The sequence below is a fragment of the Typha angustifolia genome, chromosome 14 (genome assembly GCF_048772165.1).
Source record: "Typha angustifolia cultivar Huaian chromosome 14, ASM4877216v1, whole genome shotgun sequence".
In the NCBI taxonomy this organism is placed as follows: Eukaryota; Viridiplantae; Streptophyta; class Magnoliopsida; order Poales; family Typhaceae; genus Typha; species Typha angustifolia.
Window position 1 is genome coordinate 1017180 of NC_133252.1, and position 16774 is coordinate 1033953.

Consider the following 16774-nt stretch of genomic DNA (forward strand, 5'->3'; position numbering starts at 1 on the left):
GTTTTATTGGTCTAATATTTGTGGTATTAGTGCAGGTAGTTAAAAATTTAAAATCAGTTTGCAACAACAAAAAGGAAATGATAATGTCAAATACAAGGGCATTGTCCATGCTATATGAACAATCTATGATGAAGAAGGATTGCTTGCCTTGCCCTGTGGAAGTGTTTGCTTCCAAGGCTACTGGGGATTCCACCTGGGCAAGCAATAATGTGGTCTGTTGCCGACCAAGTGACTGGATTCTATGAAATAAGGTACTTAAAGATTGCTCACTTATGATTGATCCCCTGTGCTTCTTCATCAAAAGTTATGTTACTGTTTCATTCCAATTCCTGCAATTCTTAAACAGAGATGAGGCATAGTGACTAACAAATAAGTCGTCTGAGCCGTCTCATTGCTGAGAAAACTGATGATATCTGAATGCATATGTACTTGATGCTGGTTGGCATCAAAATTTTAGTGCTAATGGCTTTTTACCTGCAGTTCATCAATATTCAAGAGGTTGGTCTAGTTATCTTTGTAGAGTTATTTCCATGTGACCTCTCTGTGCAGCTATGTATCCATTGTTGGTAGCCTGGAAAGAGATACTGTCTGCCTGCCTGGAAATAGCCTTGGTTTCTTATTAACTGATAATATTGTTGTTTTATTCTTTTTATCCTCATTATATTTGATAGTTTTTTTGTGATTAGCTCTATTTTCAACTTCAAGAACAAAGTAATCACTGGCCGAGATGTCTTCTGCATTTTTATATGTCACCCAAATAGTGTTGGGGATTCATCTTTTTGCATGTTAGATTTGTTTTTTAGTAATATTTCTAGCTGTATATGAAGAATATGATCTCTAAACTTGAAGAAACTGTTTTAAATAATTAAAAAAAACAATTTAATATTTTACCCAAATAATCTAAACTTGAAGAAATATGGATATTTGATCAGAAGTAAATCTCACTCCACTCTTTGATTGATATGTGATAAGAAATGGTGATTAATAGTAATTTAATGTGAAAGTATAAAAATAAATTATTGTGAGGTCTCCCTTCAATGTGCACTCCACACTCCTTCCTGTAAAGAAGAATGAGTTTCTTTCAGGAGTTCCCCAACTTCTGTGATCTGGACTCCTCCCCTTCTTGGGAAGGGAAAAGTTTCTCAAGGATTTATTTGCAAATCTCCCCGCCTGATAACTTCTCCTGCTCCCCCCATTAAACACACAAATAAATAAATAAATAAAACTATAATTATCACACTTTTTTTATTATATTTAACTAATTTAAACATAAATTCCAGATAAATAGTCCATAAAAGTTAAAAGGAATAGAGAATAGTTTAAGGTGGCGGTAAATTAATTAATTTATTCTTTTCTTACACCGCAAGGGATCACGATCTCAGGAGGTTCCAAACTTCCATCACAACTTGGAGTGGGCTCCCCTGGTTTCGCCGAACCCTTCTTGGGAAAGGAATACTTTTATTTTAAAAAAGAATTAAAATAATATAAACATAAGCAAAGGATCTATTTGCAAATTTCCCCGCGTGACGACTTCTCCATCAAAGTCGGCGCAGACACAGATAAGGTCTTTTTTTTATATATATATTAAAAAAGGAAAAAGAGAAAGTCACTTTCTAGTTGTCATCCTCCATTCTACCATTCCCCATACCTGAAAACCTCTTACATCAAAGCAGTTATAGTTATGAAAAGGGTTATGAATTCTGTGGGCGTTTGTTGTTATTAGTATTATAATCTTATTAGTAGTGGATGTTCTCCCCCCTCCCTCCTCCCACATCTCACATGCATTGCTCGTGTCTTAGTTTTCCTCTCCTGGCTTTCATTGGAGTTCCCGGCCCTACTACCTGCAGAGGAAAGGCATGTGGAGTGTATTAATTCCCACATTTTCTTCTTTCTCTCCTCGTCTCTTCAGCACAATTTGCTTTCAGTGATAGGTGATGCCCATCAAACCTTATCCATCTCCTTCTTCATTAGTTATCTATCACATGCTCTTCATAATAATACAGGTGTATTACATGAAGTGCAACATTTTGACACCGTCACCGTTGTCGTCGTCGTCAGGTCTGATTGATTTCGAAAAGTTTTGAGTATAATAAGACGACTCATTCTTTTTGACGTAACTCTAATTTTTTAGGAAAATTAATTAAAAAATGATGAAATAGAATTATGTTTTTCATAGTTAGAAAATTACTTTTCTAATTTTTTTTATACAATCAAATATTAGAAATAAAGATGATACTTTTTAGGAAGTCAAAAGGAGAAATTATTTTTGTAGATAACAAAATTATTTCAATAATTTATTTTCACAACTTAGTACAATCTACTATTTGGATAATTTAAATGTAATATAAGACGTAAACACTACTTTTTCAAAGATGATATTAGATGATAAACCTGTAGCGAAAAATATAATCAACCCTCTCTAAATATCAAAAAATACTATCACAAGTAATCATAACAATGGAGTTGGAGACTCTACTTACATTTGAATTCTTTTATAAAATTAAGCACATTATTTTACGTGAGAAAAAAAGTTAAAACATAAGCTGTGATTAAAAACGAAGAAGAAGAGAATCTATAGATAGATTCAATGTGTTCTTGCACACGCCCACTTGGTCAAAAGCCCTCTCAAACACTACAAACCAACAAGAACAATTTATTGCCCAAGATTCAATTCATAGCTTCAAAAGGTTATCAAAATTAAATTTAAAAAAAAAATAATAATAAATCTAAGTACATGAGAGAAATCTGAATGTCCAATCTCATTGGCTCTCAGTTGCGGCAAAGATCGCAATCCACGAACAGTACCAGTAGCAGTACCAGTACCAGAAGAACAATTGGATTGGTTAACTACTGGAGTAATAAAATCTAATTCTGGATCCAACTTTCTCTCGTTTGTTTTTTATGAAGAAATGCACCGAACCACGGATAAATAAGTAGATAAATGCCCAAGGTGAGTCTCCCCTATCCATCCATCTCTTTATTTCTTCCAGCTTGACACAACCTCCCCATTCATATCTCTGCCTCCATTCTATATACTTCAAAACTACCCTAAACGAAGCAAAAATTATCATCTTATTCTTAATTTTTTCTTTCTTAGCAACTGTTAATTATTCCTGGACAATTAAGTAAAGAGATCTTTTAGTTTGGACATAAAAATCTTGCAAGATTTAGGAGATGAATGAACCGAATCTCCCTTTTTGGGGGTTATATCTTTTGTTCATAGTACTGGATGCATCCTAATTCCTAAATCGCTTTCATTAGTTCCCAATTAGTGAGGTACTTCCTCTCTTTTAATATTAATTAGGGCGATTGCATCCGGCCATAATGGTGATTACGACATGGCATCGCTGACCTACTTAATATTTTATCTCCTATTTTTATTCCTATTTTTTAATTAAGAAAATTCGAGTTAAAAATCGTCAACAGAGGAGATAATTTTTAATGAATATTAGGAATAATATTTATTTATTAATTATTTATGATTTATTATGGAAGTTAAAGCACGACATTGCTCCACCCCGGCCGCAGAATAATCCGCCGATCTGCCGCAATCCGCACTAATCGACCACCCACACCCACCTTCATATTAGCCACTCACTTCTGTCCACGTCGTCCCCATCTCCTGCGGGTGCTGAGCTGAGTCAGCTCGGTCCAGCATACGATCCTTTGGAAGCATGGCCACTAGATTTTGTATCAGGGACCACATTTTGAATTATAAATAAAATAAATAATTAAATTTTAGTACAACAGAAAAAAGATTGACCTAATTATGAGAAAATATTATAATATCCTTTTATTTAACATTAAAAAAAAGGAAAGTTACAATTTAGTCCCTAATTAATTACTATCTCTGAAATTTTACCCCCTGAGCCGGCCTACTAGAGGACTAACGATAAAAATAATATCCGCCTCCAATCCTCCATTTCCCGTTACGTGAATCATTACCCAAAATCCAAATCCAAATCCAAATTCGATGAACTCCCCCTGGTAATCCCCACACACCAACACATATAAATACTACCCCTTCTCCCTAACTTTTTTTTATCCTCCTCCTCCTCCTCACTATTCCACCACTTATCCGACGACTTATCCGCTTCTTCTTCTTCTTCCAGCAGAGAGAATGAGCTCGGGTTTCTCTGATCCGAGTTGGGTCAGGGGGAGTTGCATCGGAAAGGGATCCTTCGGTGAAGTTAGCTTAGCGCTGGAGAGGTCCAGCGGGAGAACTTTTGCAGTTAAGTCCGTCGACTGCAACTCCTCCCCGGTCCACTCCGTCCTCGCTCTGGAGAACGAGATCCGAATCCTCCGAACTCTGCGGTCTCCTTACGTCGTCTCCTACCTTGGCGACGACTTTACGAAGGAGACGCCGATTGCTCTGTACCGCAACCTGCACGTGGAGCACGTGAGCGGGGGGTCCCTGGCGGAGCTGGCCGCGAGGAGGGGCGGGTTAGGCGAGCGCGAAGTCCGAGGCTATGCCAGGTGCGTCGTGCGTGCGCTGCGGTACCTCCACGGCGAGGCCGGCGTCGTGCACGGGGACGTCAAGGGGAGGAACGTGCTAGTCGGCGATGGGATCGCCAAGATCGCCGACTTCGGCTCCGCGAGGAGGGTGGATTCGGATTCGGATACGATCTGCGGGACGCCGCTGTGGATGGCGCCCGAAGTCGTCAGGGGCGGGAGGCCAACGCCGGCTTCCGACGTATGGTCGCTCGGGTGCACGGTCATCGAGGCGGTCACGGGAGCGAAGCCGTGGGCGGATTCCTCCAACGGCGTGGACGTATTGGTCCGCATCGGATACGGCAACGATTCGCCCCAGCCGCCGCATTCGGCGTCAAAATTATGCCGGGATTTCGTCGACAAGTGCTTGCGGAGGGACCCAAGCGAGAGGTGGAGCTGCGAACAGCTGCTGCAGCATCCTTTCTTGGCCGAAGCCAGCGCCGACTTCAACGAAACAGAGCTCGACTATTCCCCACGCGGAGTGCTGGATTGGGCTTGGGCAGAAGTCGGCGCTGGAGATAGCTCGGGTGGGTTTGATTCGGACGAGACGGCGGCCGTTGCTTGTGCGAGGGAGAGAGTGAGAGAATTGGACTCAGGGGAGGGACCGGTGGATTGGGACAGCGACGGGTGGGAGGTGGTGAGGTCGGCCGCCGAGGGCAATTTGGTGAAAAGGACGGCAGGGGAAGAGGGAGGGCTACCCATAGAATTTCCCAATTTTAGGAGGAGTGATTTGCAAAACTGGGAAGGAAATGGAGATTGCCTGTCCTCTTCTGATGAAGAGGACTATTGTTTGAGTAGTGGGCTGTGGATAGGTTTGGGGTCATTGGAATTTGGGTTTTGTGATACAATTGAACTGTTCTTTTCATTAATGTTACTTGGATTCAATTCAAACTGCAAGAGAGATTATGCACTAAGAATCTACAATTGTGACAATGTCTTGCTCGATGATATTAATTTTGTTAAAAATCGATTAGTAAAACTAATTATATACTTAGTTTAACTAACTAAATTATTTAACAAAGGATACAAATAGAATTAAAATTATTGAATATAATACTTATTGGGCAATTTTGACATTTTCAAAAAGTTGATGTGACAAATGAAGTCCGGCTCCATTTTCATGGTGGGACTCTAAATTTGGAGCCCCATATAGAGCCCGGTTGGAGCTCCACCGGGCTCCAAATTTGGAGTTTTGGAACCCGGTTGGAGATGCTCTTAGAACTGGAGAGTTGATCCAATTGGAACTTGAAAGAAAGACATACTTTGGGCCATAACAATTTTGGGCAAGGCTTGATTAGCTTTTACAAGATCTGGCACAAAAATAGTAGTTAAAACATCCCAACAAGCCCAACTTATAGTCCACCCTGACATCCTTTACTTGTCGGTAGGGCTATCAAAATAATCTAAAGCTGGCCCAAGCTCGTCTCGATAAGGCTAAATCAAGCTCCGCTTGTATTTAAAATAAGCCAAGCTTGATCAATTTAATTATGCTCAAGTTAATTTTAAGCTAGGGTTAGCTCAATGAGGCTTAATTTATATATAAATAACAAATAATAAGTGTATGATTATATACAGTAAATAGGATTCAATTTGGTTACCTGTTTATTTTGATTTTACAAAGTATAGACCTACTTAAGAATTAACTCGAGCTTGATTTAAAAATAGAATTAATTCAAATCATTATCTGAAATATGAATTAGATAATGGTCAAACCTTTCAAACCATATGCGATGTCGTGTTTTTTATTCCGACACGGATACTCCATATATGTCAAAATTTGATACCGCTATAAACCGAATAAGGAATTATAGGTAAACTTGTCTCAAGAGTTAAAAAGTTTGAAGATATATTTAATATTAATATTTTTAATTATTTAAGTTTATATTTGTGGATAAATAAATATCTAAATCCCTATAAAAAGCTAAATTCGAATTCGAGTTAATACTTGATTGAAATTTGTATTACATCCTTTTTAAGTTCATAAGTCCATAGATTGATATAATGAAAAAAAAGGGAAATAAGGCATCAACTATTTAACAAGCCCCATACTCATATTGACCGACTATGAAGCACACTATCTAGCACAAAGATTAACACAACATTTTTATAAGGAAATATATGAAATATGACAACACCATGGAAACAAGTTCTCGCTTGGGCAAATATTAGCAGCACCACAAATATAAGGATCAAGAAGCTGAGGCGCAAATAGACACGATTCAACGTCCTATAGCATATTTGACACCGCAAAATATCTGAAAGAGAAAGCATGCAATACAAATTATAAACCCTAAGAAAAAAGGAGATGCATGCTACACTAAAGTCAATTATATAATATGTACAACCTCTCGCATAGACAAGAAAATTCACAATAAATGTAATTTTGACTAAAATCTCACGGAACTATAAGTCCACACAAATAAAGCATAGTTAGATAAAAACGGAGACATCCAATCTAACAACCTCAAAGCCATTAAAGGGTAGGCAGCGAAAAAAAGGAGTGGTTAGCGGTAGCAAGGATAAAGTCAATTCCACGATGAGGAAATTGATCTAGATTAACCAGAACAATGCTCCGATGCCATTGCTTTGAGGTAGGGAATGTTGCTAGATTGACGGGGGAATAAGACTAGGTCGCAAATAGGCATCCTCATGGGTGGAGACTGTCGTGGAGAGGATAAATTGCATCGGCAACATGGGCAGGAAGGAAACTAAGGGCAAATATGATAGGGAAGGTAAAGGGAAGAGAGTGGCAATGACGAAGAGTAGTGGCAAAGCACATGAGTGGGTAGAATAGGAAACTCGACTTTTAGAGTGGAAGAACAAAAAAGGAAGAGGAAAGAAAATTTCTACCCTCTTCTAGCTTATTGGATAGGGAAGGGGAGAGGAAAGTCCTTGCCACCAACAACATCGGTGAGGGAGAAAACCTCTTTAAGAAGGAGAGAAGAAAACCCCTATGCCAAACCCTAACAGAGCTAGTGCCGGCACAAGGGTGAGGATGATTTTAGCACTGTGGATCCGAATCCGATTCGTTACCACCCAAATTCTTCGATAACCACGTGCCCCGCAGGTGATAAATGCTCCATCGAGCTCCGCTATATAAATCTCAACAACGATGCCCTAGACCCTAATCCTCTCCATTTCCACCGTCCGCCAAAACCTCCCCAAACTCTTCTCCTTTCCATCTCCAAAACATTCGTTAATCGACTCAGATTAGGGATCTCTGCCACGAAATCGGCTCAGATTGGGAATCCCCTTCGCCGTTTATTCGCAAAAAGCCCTAAATTTTTCCTGTGGTTCGCGCTCGTAGGTTTCTTCTAGGGCTCAGTGATTCCTTGGCCTCTCCGTTGGATTATTGATTGATTCTTGTGTTGTTTTCTCGGAAGAACTTGTACTAGGAGATGTCGGACGACGAGGCAAGGGAGGAGAAGGAGCTCGATCTCACCTCTCCGGATGTCGTCACCAAATACAAGTCCGCTGCTGACATCGTCAACAGTACGTTTCTTGCGAATAAGAGCTTAAAGACCTGATTTTTATTAGTATCGTTGCTTAGGTTTTGTGTGATTTGTAATGTGTTTATGGTACACTGATATTTGTTTTGCGGAACAGAGGCTCTTCAGCTAGTTGTGGCGCAGTGCAAGCCGAAGGCCAAGATTGTGGACGTCTGCGAGAAAGGGGACAGCTTTATTAGAGAGTAATATGTTACTCTTTGTGAATAGATGTCTTGCTATATTTAGTGGGTTAGCTAAATTTGCGAATTCTTTTGTTGGGGGTTCACAGGCAAACTGGGAACGTGTACAAGAACGTGAAAAGAAAGATTGAGAGGGGTGTGGCGTTCCCCACTTGCATATCTGTGAATAACACGGTTTGCCATTTCTCGCCGCTAGCCAGTGATGAAAGTGTCTTGCAAGAAAACGATATTGTAAAAATGTATGATCTGATATTTAATCATTCATGTTTGTTGCTCTTTTTCTTCCCCTTCCACTGGGGTTGAAACGTGACTTTTTATTTTGGGTGTGTTGCAGAGATATGGGGTGCCACATTGATGGGTTTATTGCAGTTGTCGCCCATACTCATGTCATTCAGGAAGGGCCAGTCACTGGGCGAGCTGCAGATGTCATTGCTGCTGCAAACACGGCAGCTGAGGTTGCCCTGAGGCTTGTCAGGCCTGGAAAGAAGGTATTACCTCTTCAGAGTTAGTAAAATTGCTATAAAGACTTCATAGCTATCATAGCTCTTGTAGATTTCAACTTGAGTATGCTGTGAAGTTGCTTTTATGTTGCTTCTGGTGTTACGCCTGGTTTATCTCTTGTTGTTCAATTAAGTTGCCATCAGCTATATGTGCCTTGCACAAGTATCATATATTTTATAAGATTAAAGTGCTAAACGCTGATATTTTTACTTGATGCTTTTGCTTTACTCTTTGGTGGAGGCTGAAATGATTTTTTATTCCCATTGAATCTTCTCGACTTTGTGAGAATTTAAAAAGCAATTCAAGTTTAATAGCAACCTTATATCAGTACATTGTCATTTTTCTACTGTTTTCCTGGGGCATGAATTCTCTAAATGATGATGCTAATCATATGCTATGGATTATAATCCATATGATGCATTTTGTCATAGTTACACTGATAGAGGACCATGTTCAATATTTTATTATCTAGATTGTACTTCCTTTTCTTTTCTTTTTTTCAAAAAGGTCTTTAGTGATGTTTAATTCATTTTTCTGATTGCTAGTCTCCTGGTATTAATGCTCTCTCTTTACCTATGGCACAACTTTTGGAAGCTATTGTTATATGTTCCTCTATCTTTTTACTTTTCTATGTTGCAACTATTCTTTTGGCATGCATTTATTATTTGTTCCTTGGTTCTGGATGTCATTCACTTTAGTTTGGCCTTGGTTTGATTTATTGCATTTTGTTCTTTTCTTTGGTGTTCGGGCATTTTGAATTTCTTTTTGGTGTTCGGGCATTTTGAATTTCTTTTTGGTGTTCGGGCATTTTGAATTTCTTTTTGGTGTGGACATGAGTTTTTCTAAATGATGATCTCTAATCACAAGCTATGGATTAAAATCCATATGATGCATTTTGTCATAGTTACACTGATAGAGTATCATGTCCTCCCTTTATAACTTGAGTTCTACTTGTAATTTCTTCTAAAGGTGATGGTTGATGCTTGATGCTTGGATGTGCATGTATAAACCTTTCCTAGCCACATTCTTCGCTTCTTTTTATGAGTGTTGCTTCCTTGGGAGTTCTTTTTGATGGATGTAGCCCTAAATGAGGAATAACTCTCGAAAGCTATGGACTTGTACCCATATGAAGCTCTTGTCATAGTTACTCTGATATGGCTTCTTCTCTTTTTAACAATAATCTAGTAAGTTCTGTTCTTTTTTTTCTTCATCTGCTTGTCTATCATCTAGATCATCTTGATTGCTGATTCTTAGAATATATACTGCACCTTTTTATATTTTCTAGCATTCTCTTGATGAGTTGACTTTTCTCTCGATGATAGAGTTTACTTGAGGTGATGTCCTTGTTGCAATCACAAACATTTTACTGATTCTGGATTCGTTTTAGGATATTATTATTATTATTTTTTTTGCGACTGAAGATTTCTCGAGCAGGCTATGGAATGATTATTATCTCTGTTAGGACATAGGCAGCGCCAGAATATATGTTACATTTTTTAATGCAATTTCTATATAGGCCTGCCACTAAAGTGTTAGGTGTTCAGCCTCTTTTGTTTTTCCATCTCAATATTCTGATCTTCAATTAAGATGTTTTGTACATGATTGGTTTTGCAATAGAAACTTTAACTGACCCATTTATTTTGACATCTAAATGTCCTCAACTACCTGCAAAAATTTGAGAATATTGTATTTCTTTTATCTTTATTGCAACCTACATAATTTTAATTTGTCATTTTTTTTATATTTATTACTTCTTACTGGTGTTACAGAATAAAGATGTTACTGAAGCTGTTCAGAAGGTAGCTACTGCTTATGATTGCAAAATTGTCGAAGGTGTGCTTAGTCATCAGCTTAAACAGTTTGTCATCGACGGCAACAAAGTAATACTAAGTGTATCTAATCCCGAGACCAAAGTTGATGATGCTGAATTTGAAGAAAATGAAGTGTATGCAGTTGACATTGTCGCTAGCACTGGAGAGGGAAAGGTAAAACTTCTTATATGTGTACCATCTAGTGTACCTGTACTTTCATTCTCTATTAATCTTCTCACATGGGTAACATTGTCTTCCTCTTTCAGCCCAAACTTTTGGATGAGAAACAAACAACTATCTACAAAAGAGCAGTGGACAAAAATTATCACTTAAAAATGAAAGCATCACGATTTATTTTTAGTGAAATAAGTCAAAAATATCCTATCATGCCCTTTTCTGCAAGGTCTGCCATCTTTTTTACGGATTTATCAATTTCCTATGATGTTATTCTGTATGATAGCTTGATGAGATTACCATTTCTCTAGGGCACTTGAAGAGAAGCGTGCTCGGTTGGGCCTAGTAGAATGTGTGAATCATGAGCTCTTGCAGCCGTACCCTGTACTTCATGAGAAACCAGGTATATAATATTTCTACAAATGAAAGGCTGTTAGTACTATGTTTTTCTAAGTATGAACCTACTATTAGCTTTACTTGTCTATTCTTTTGGTGGTCTGGGTTTTTTTTACCATGGCCATAAGATAAACCAAGATGGTATCAAACATTGTGCGCAAGGTGGGCAGCAGTAAATGCATGCATAATTTTATGTACTGTTGGCCATTTAATTCGTTATTTTCTGATGTTTGGGATGCAGTAAAGTGTAATAGAGTGATGATTTAAGTTATATTAATTTTCCCTGATGTACAATTAAGCTGGCTTCTTTACACCCTGACCTCAAAGTTACAAATATGATATTGCCTGCTCAAGTCAGCTTCCCTTTATATTAACCAGCAGATATGTGATGCAGGTGACCTTGTTGCACATATCAAGTTCACGGTGTTGTTGATGCCGAATGGGTCAGATAGGATCACATCCCATCGACTTCAACAATTGCAACCCTCAAAATCTGCTGAGGACGATCCGGAGATAAAAGCATGGCTTGCTTTGGGCACAAAGACAAAGAAGAAGGGTGGAGGAAAGAAGAAAAAAGGTTCGACCTCATGCTTGCGGACTTCTATACCTATACATTGGTTCATTATTGCATTTATATCTGAGTTTGCATTCAATAAGGAATTTTTTTGGAGATATTCTGGATTGTTAATCGAGCCTCCTGTTGCTATTTGCAATGCCCTCTGCCCTGATAGAAAAAACTCAATTTATAACTCACCGAACATTTCGATCGATGAGTTTTCCTTTTCCTCGTTGAATTGGTACTGAAATGTTCAGCCTCATCTTGTGCAGCCAAGAAAGGCGAAGCCCGAGAGGAGTCAGTTGATGCAGAACCCATAGACGAGGCATCAGATGGTGCTCCAGCCTAAGGATATGAGACGTTACAGTTTTGCCATTTTCTTTTGAATGTGCTTCAGTGTTTGTAGGCACTCTTTTTTTTTTCTTCTCTGCAATTCATGGTTTTCGGACGCAAATTTGGTATTACGGTGAGAAGTATTCATATGTTTCATTTGGCCAGAGCGTTTGCGCAGAATAATATCACGAGTTGCTTGAATATTTAATGTACTAATTCAGTAGAAACAAATATAATTTATGCTTCAATTTTTACCTTCTCATCCCTGTTTAGTTCCTCCGATTGTTTATTGCCTATATGGTTGTTTTGTACCTCAAAATAAAAGTTAAATGGGTTGAAGTTGAAACAAATATAATTCATGCTTCCATTTTTACCTTGGATTGGTTGTTTCGCACCTCAAAAACAAAAGGTGAATACCCAAGGGAGGTTAGTGGATTTTTATCGTCTAGTATATATACTTAACCTTCAAAACTTGGAAAACTAAAGGGGATTTGAAGGGGAATTAAGATATAATGTAGGGCCTCAAATCAACTTAACTTAATGTAACTGAAGTCTTATATAATAATAGATTTTATTTTTATAGTTCAAAATGTCGATTTGAAATATTTAGATAAGGCATTGGAGATTTGGAGTGGAGTGGAGGCCCATACCCACCAATAATAGATACGAAATACTCTATATTTGTGGGTTTTCTTTGCAAAAAGTCCTCCTCGCTTTTTATTCTCACAGGTCGCAATCGCCTCCTCGCCCTGTCTAGAATAAGAACCCTAGGTTCCACCGCCATCCCATTTCCCTCTGAAGTCTCTCACTGCCTCCGTCTCGTCCGTCCGTAGTAGCCATGGCGAGCACTGATCCCGATCGCAGAGACGAGGAGGCTGAGGCCGCAGCCGGGGACGACGAGGACACGGGTGCCCAGATCGCCCCGATTGTCAAGCTTGAGGAGGTCGCTGTCACCACCGGCGAGGAAGAGGAGGACGTACTTCTCGATCTGTGCGCGCTTCGATCCTAGGAATTCGTTTTTTTTTTTTTTTGGTGTGATCTCCTCTCATTTCATGATCGGGATCCGATCGATCCGGTTTCTTTTTGTAGGAAGGCGAAGCTTTACCGGTACGATAAGGAGGGGAGCCTGTGGAAGGAGAGGGGTAGCGGGAGCGTGAAGCTTCTCAAGCACAAGGTGACTAGAAAGGTCCGGTTGGTTATGAGGCAGGCGAAGACTCTCAAGATCTGCGCTAACCATTTAGGTCTCTTCTTCCTCGTGATTTGTTTTAGGGTTTTGTAGTAATATGGAATTGATCTATGGTTTGAGGATTTGCGGATTCATTTTGGTGTTATTTTGGTTTTGTAGTTGTTGCGACAACTAAGATGCAGGACCATGCCGGAAATGATAAGTCGTGCGTGTGGCACGCCACGGATTTCTCGGATGGGGAATTGAAGGAGGAGATGTTTGCTATCCGATTTGCATCTGTTGAGAGTGAGTTTTCCCTCTGCTTGTATCTGTGGAATTTTATCTTGATTAGGTGCTTTACTGTACTAAACCCCAAGACTCTTTGTTTCATTTTTGGTTAAGTGACACGAATCCCCTGAACAACAGCATAATATCACATTGACTGTAAACAAAGAAAATGGCCACTGAAGAAAGAAACCAGACACTAACACATCATAAACTATTGAAAATTAAATCCATGTAGACACCATCAACAAGTAAGGCAAAATGAGCTTTGCACTCATGATAATGGGCATTGACTTGCAATTTGATTGGCTGTTGACCAATAATTGATATATCCTGTAACACCTCCTCCATCTCATCCTCCCTTCCTCTCTGCCACCCAACAATGAGAAGCTTGCTGACCTCTTCTTCCACGGCTGCCGCTGTATCCTCTTCAGGTTCAGCTCTGTCCCCTTCCACTTTTGCTGCCTTCCTCCCTGCCCTCATCATCTCCCTCGAGTACTGCCTCCCTGTGGACCTCAATGCTACCTCCGAGGCCTTCTTTTGGGCCATGCTGACAAAAAGTAGTCTAATGGGTAGCAGCACCGGTGTGAGAATCACCTACCACATCGCGCCGTGTGCCCTCCCATGAAGCACAAATACGGATGCTATATGATATGATACAGATATGGTGATATGACATCTTAAAAAATTAATGATATGATACGCCTATGATACATTGCTCATATATATGTAATATATATAATTAGTTAACTTTTGTACTTCTATTTTCTTACTCGAGGAATTCTACATTATTTTTGTTTATGATAGATTATATAAGGAAATTTTCAATTAATTTTTTAAAAGAACTACCATTCGTACCCGAGAACTACTATTACGTAGTATATTGCTAACAGAGATGTAAGATATAGCAATGTAATCAATAAATCAAAAGAAGTTGGTACTTGTAACATGATTACCGAATATAGATCATAAAATAAATAACTAAACTCAATTTTTTCACAAAAAAAAACCTTCTACATCTGATAAGAAATGAAATATGGTTGTCTCCTTGATCTAGCTTTTATTGATGGATATCTAGAAGTATCCAAGAATTATCAATGACATTAATGTCATTTTTAAAAATTCAGATACTTTAAGAAAGCATTTGATACATATTTGGAAGTATCCAACAAATATCATATCTGATACAGTATCCGATATGGATACAACAAGAGTATAAGGATATCTGTGTTTCTTATGTGCCTTCAAGGTGCTCGATGTAAGATCCAAAGTCTAATACTAGGCCAGCCTTACTTTGAAGAGCTTTCTTCTGCATGCAACTGTTAGGGAGAGATTGTATCATTGTAATGCTTCTCATTATCATATGGCCAAAAAAGGGAGCTGTGTCGTTTTTTGGGATAAACCTATAAAATAAGGAGGGCAGCATGGTCACCAAATGCAAAAAAGGGGGTTATGTGTCAAGCACAACCATTTCCTTCAAACATAATTAATATTATCCTAACCTTTTGCCACACCTTGATAATTTAGGGGAATTAGTGTCTGATTTTTTTTTTCTTCAGGGGTCAGTGTGATATTATGCTATTGTTTAGGGGGTGTTCCTATTATTTAACCTTTCATTTTTGTTATCTGTACACTTAAGGATGATACAAATTTGTTGTGAGCTGTTGCTTGATCGTCGAGTTGTTGCGAGTATTTTTAAGGATATTTATTAGGTGTAAAATCCTATCTATGTGAAGTTATGAAATGTATAGTTTATAATTGGTCATAGCATTAAATTTTTTTTTGGTTATAATATGTTATCGACTTTATACTGTTCAATCTCATCATTTCCAATTGTGGTAGTAGGATCATGTAGGAAAACTAAAGGAGTTGTGGAGTATTAGTCTAATAATTCATAAAAAGGGTTCATGAAGTTAACTAATCCCATGTAATTGCAACTTAATTTTCTATCATTGTTCTTGCGGTTAACAGCCAACATCTATGAATGTGTATAATAATTTGTGTTCTGCATTATGATGCATTCCAAGTTGATGGTTAATTGTTTCTGATGAACTATTAATTGGTTGAAATGCACTGCTCAAAATATCCGTTCTTTTCATTGATAGTTTGTACTCTGTAGTTTGCACAGACAATTTCATGCAGTTCTGATGAGTTGTAGTTTGGGTGGCTTTGATAGATGACAAATATATTAACCATTTGTCCAGCTTGGAATAATGTATATGGCTTTAGTGATGCATCATATGGACCTGACTGTTATTCCTAGGATCAGTGATCAGTTCTTTGTTGGAGGAAAATGCTCTATATTCCCATGTCTCAGGTCCTAGGATACCAGCCATTTCTGAAACTTTTTGCCACTGCTATTACTCACAAGTCCTATATTTTATTACACAATCTTGTCGCTATTGACAATCATTTTACCAGTACGACAGACTGAACATTTCTAGTAACTTTGTTTTGGCAGAAGATCGCTACAGTGATAAGCTTAGTGTGTATCAAGCAATTTCTACAATAGTTATTGTAACTTTTTGCAAGATCTCTATTGCATGCAGACATGTTGAAATGCTGACAGTTTAGTTTCTGCTTGTCGGACTATGTCCCTTTAAGAGTTGTTGCAACTTTCATAATGTTAATAATCAATTTTTTTTTCTTAGACTGCAAGAAGTTCAGGGACATGGTCGAGGAGATTGCTGAGTCACTTGGAAAGGATGAGGGGGAAGAGAACGCCGATGCTTCATCTGCTGCTGGACTTCTGGAGAAGTTGACAGTGACCGAAAGCAAAACTGAGGGAGATGCAAAGAAAGAGGTGCCTGCTGACGCTGCGGATGAGGAAGCAGGAAAGCAGTAGACAAGACTGAAGCCCTCTGCAGCTTTTAGGTCCGAAGCTAGAATAAACTCAAATAGTGTGTCATGTTCTTCATTTTTCCCTCTTTTAAGGTTCAATATTTTTTGATTTCTTAGTAATTTCCAAAATATTGATTTGGAAGGTGGGCAAGGTTTGGGTCGGACTAAAGTGATCTTAGTCTGTCTTGGTCGTACCTCGAGGTGCTGTATACCTTGTGGTGTTGCGTAAGTGTTTTACTAAGCCTTATGCTTTGGTATATTGTATGGTGAGTCCTGGCGATGATGGTTTTGAGGTTTGGTATATTTGTAATGTTTGAAATATATTTTATTCGGATTTTGAGAATCAATTTGATCGTTTATCTTTTGCGATTGGTCCAGTCATTATTCCTGTCGCTTTGTCTTCTTTTTATCTGTTCGACTTCGCTACTCTAAGAAGACACTGTGAAAACGCAGAGCAATATACATTGAATGACGTGTGCCTTCTTAGATAGGCATCACATTCACACCTTGTAAATGTTCAATATAATATTTTA

At 38.6% G+C, this 16774-nt stretch overlaps 3 protein-coding genes across 3 annotated transcripts; all 3 read left to right on the forward strand.

Moving 5' to 3' along the window:
• Positions 1-3866: 3866 nt before the first annotated feature.
• Positions 3867-5587, forward strand: LOC140775616 (mitogen-activated protein kinase kinase kinase 18-like). The gene is made up of 2 exons (XM_073118997.1): positions 3867-5464; positions 5579-5587. Exons 1-2 carry the CDS (start codon positions 4121-4123, stop codon positions 5585-5587), a joined length of 1353 nt encoding a protein of 450 aa, XP_072975098.1. The 5' UTR covers positions 3867-4120.
• A 2022-nt stretch (positions 5588-7609) lies between these two features.
• LOC140775618 (ERBB-3 BINDING PROTEIN 1) lies at positions 7610-12212 on the forward strand. The gene is made up of 10 exons (XM_073118999.1): positions 7610-7794; positions 7875-7983; positions 8098-8182; positions 8269-8418; positions 8514-8667; positions 10450-10665; positions 10758-10894; positions 10977-11068; positions 11456-11638; positions 11890-12212. The coding sequence occupies exons 2-10, from the start codon at positions 7890-7892 to the stop codon at positions 11964-11966; spliced, it is 1188 nt and encodes a 395-aa protein (XP_072975100.1). The 5' UTR covers positions 7610-7794; positions 7875-7889; the 3' UTR covers positions 11967-12212.
• A 450-nt stretch (positions 12213-12662) lies between these two features.
• Positions 12663-16622, forward strand: LOC140775619 (ran-binding protein 1 homolog b-like). The gene is made up of 4 exons (XM_073119000.1): positions 12663-12940; positions 13040-13191; positions 13296-13421; positions 16052-16622. The coding sequence occupies exons 1-4, from the start codon at positions 12789-12791 to the stop codon at positions 16243-16245; spliced, it is 624 nt and encodes a 207-aa protein (XP_072975101.1). The 5' UTR covers positions 12663-12788; the 3' UTR covers positions 16246-16622.
• The last annotated feature ends 152 nt before the right edge of the window (positions 16623-16774 follow it).